The following is a 2,204-nucleotide window of genomic DNA, read 5'->3' as shown; positions in this document are numbered from 1 at the left end:
GTGGGGGTGGTGGGGGTGATGCTGTTGTTGTTGTTGTTGTTGTTGTTGTTGTTGTTGTTGTTGATGATGATGAGGTTGTTGTTTTATTGCTGTAGCTTGTTGTTGTTGTTGTTATTGTTGTTGTTGCTGTTATTTCTGTTTGTGTTGTTGTTTCTGTTTATATTTTGCTGTTATTGCCGCTGTTATTGTTGTTTTTGCAGTTTTTTTGTTTTTGTATTTTTGTTGTTATTGTTGTTGTTGTTGTTGTTGTTGTTGCTGTTGTTGTTGTTATTGTTGTTGCTATTGTTGTTTCTGTTTTTGTTATTGTTGGGGCTGTTGCTGTGATTGTCGTTATTGTAAATATTGATTCGTGAATATGGTTGTATAATAATATGTGGTATAGTTGTTTTTGTTGACGTCGTCGCTGTTGTTGTGTTTGTAGTAGTTGTTGTATATTTAGTTGTATCTTTTGTTGTTGTTGTTGTTGTTATTGTTGTTGTCTAGGCCTAAAACACCCCACATTTAAAATGGTCTTATTTGTGCCAAATATTGCGATGAGTATTTCTGCAGACAACGTGAACAAGATAACCTTATGCTGTAGCTGTAACCTCAACCATTCCTACTTTCATTCTTTCAGGAGAAGTCAAAACGTACGAAGATTACGATCTCATCCGGGCTCTGAGAGGAGGAGGGATCACATGGGGTGTTCCCGTGTCCTTCACCTTCAGCCTGACCCCAACCCCTGTCCAGTTCGCTAGTCTGACCGCCTCCTACCTGATAGTGGACAACGGTCAAGTAACGGGCAGATCTACTCTCAGGGTACGTTTAAACGAGTGCGGGAAATAAGGGTGGGTTCTGCAGTTGCGATTGAAGGACGTAACCACCCCCCCCTCTCCCTCCCAAATCCCCTCCTTGTTCGAATTCAATTGTGTAGAACTTACTTAGACTAAGAGACCCCCACGTCTAGAGACGCGTTTATAGTTAGGCAATCATAGATGGCCAGGAAGATCTGTCTGCAGCTAAGGCGGGGGCATCACTCCATTTGGTTGTGTTGAAAACACCAGAATATTCTATTGTTGCTGGTTGTTCAACGGTTTAAGTTCGAGTTACCGGCGTCTATGATGAAAGTGTTTCGCCATCGCACGCTGAAGTCTGAGTTCAATTCGCGTATGGGGAGAATCTTCATCGAGTACATGTATTTCGGTCTTTCTGCTGGGGCGCTGCATCCCTCTAAGTCTAAGCCCGAGTTGGTCCAGACAAGCAGGGATGAAGCAGGCCTCCTAAATGATCTAAATTGTGTCAATGGAGTTGTAAAAAAAAAAAACTTCTTTAAAATATCCAAGTTCGTAAGGAACGTCATGCCTGGTCAGCCAAGATTTTCTTTTCCAAAGATAGTTTGTATACAACGGTTGGTTTCCTCCGGACAGAAATCGTAATCTGTCTTTGTTTATCACTACACCTACTTGTCTTTATGTTGTGGTGATTGGGATCTTTGCATTGCACGCAAAGGACATGGGTTCGATTCAGTGTAAGGAAAGTACCCCATCTCTCTCGACGAAATTACATGAAAGAAAAAAAATTAACGTTTATTCGAAAGAGCCGGCTTATTCGTCTTTCGAGGTAGTCTACAGGTAAAAGTTCACTATTCAAGAGTGCACCGACCATGACAATGAAATGTGCCCCATACAGCTCAGTTCGCCCTGACCGACACGGTCGAAGTAGCCCGCCTCCAATAAGCTGGCTTGTGATAGAAGGAGTGTAAAACATTCGTTATTTCTATTAAAATGTTTTGTTCTTATCATCATTTCTTTTCACCCCTTTGCCTCAGCTGTTTCGAGTACTTCCTTATCAACTGATTTAATCATACTAGGACAACATTTTTAGTACATAGTATTGTTACAACTCGAATACTTGAGCTAATTGTACTATTATTTTTATGTGAATCAAAGGACAATACGTTTTGTACTAAACCTTGTTACGACTCAAAGGAATAATTTAATTGTGCTGTTTTTTGACCGAGGAATTTTAAAATAAAATATGTATCTTCATTCTTTATCCTCCACAGAGTATTTTAGGACAGATGGCCAGCTTGAATGTGCAATGGGGCGGCTACATCTCTATTGATGGGGCTCCATCTAACTCCTTCCCCAACGACAGGGTGAGTCTCGTTACAGTTGTTGTTGCCCTCGTCGTCGTTTTGTTGTTGTTGCTGCTGCTGCTGCTGC

General features: G+C 41.2%; 1 protein-coding gene across 1 annotated transcript in view; it reads left to right on the top strand.

Annotated features, from left to right (window-relative positions):
- Positions 1 to 2,204, top strand: part of LOC101851519 (FAD-linked oxidoreductase pynB) — a gene marked incomplete at both ends in the record, with an annotated part of 8,811 nt that overhangs the window by 1,995 nt on the left and 4,612 nt on the right. Inside the window, 2 exon segments of the mRNA XM_013085894.2 lie at positions 617 to 798; positions 2,045 to 2,137. Of these exon segments, the coding sequence (XP_012941348.2) occupies positions 617 to 798; positions 2,045 to 2,137 (275 nt within the window).

Source organism: Aplysia californica, unplaced genomic scaffold (genome assembly GCF_000002075.1).
Source record: "Aplysia californica isolate F4 #8 unplaced genomic scaffold, AplCal3.0 scaffold00417, whole genome shotgun sequence".
Classification (NCBI taxonomy): Eukaryota; Metazoa; Mollusca; class Gastropoda; order Aplysiida; family Aplysiidae; genus Aplysia; species Aplysia californica.
This window is presented reverse-complemented; position numbering and strand designations above follow the sequence as displayed.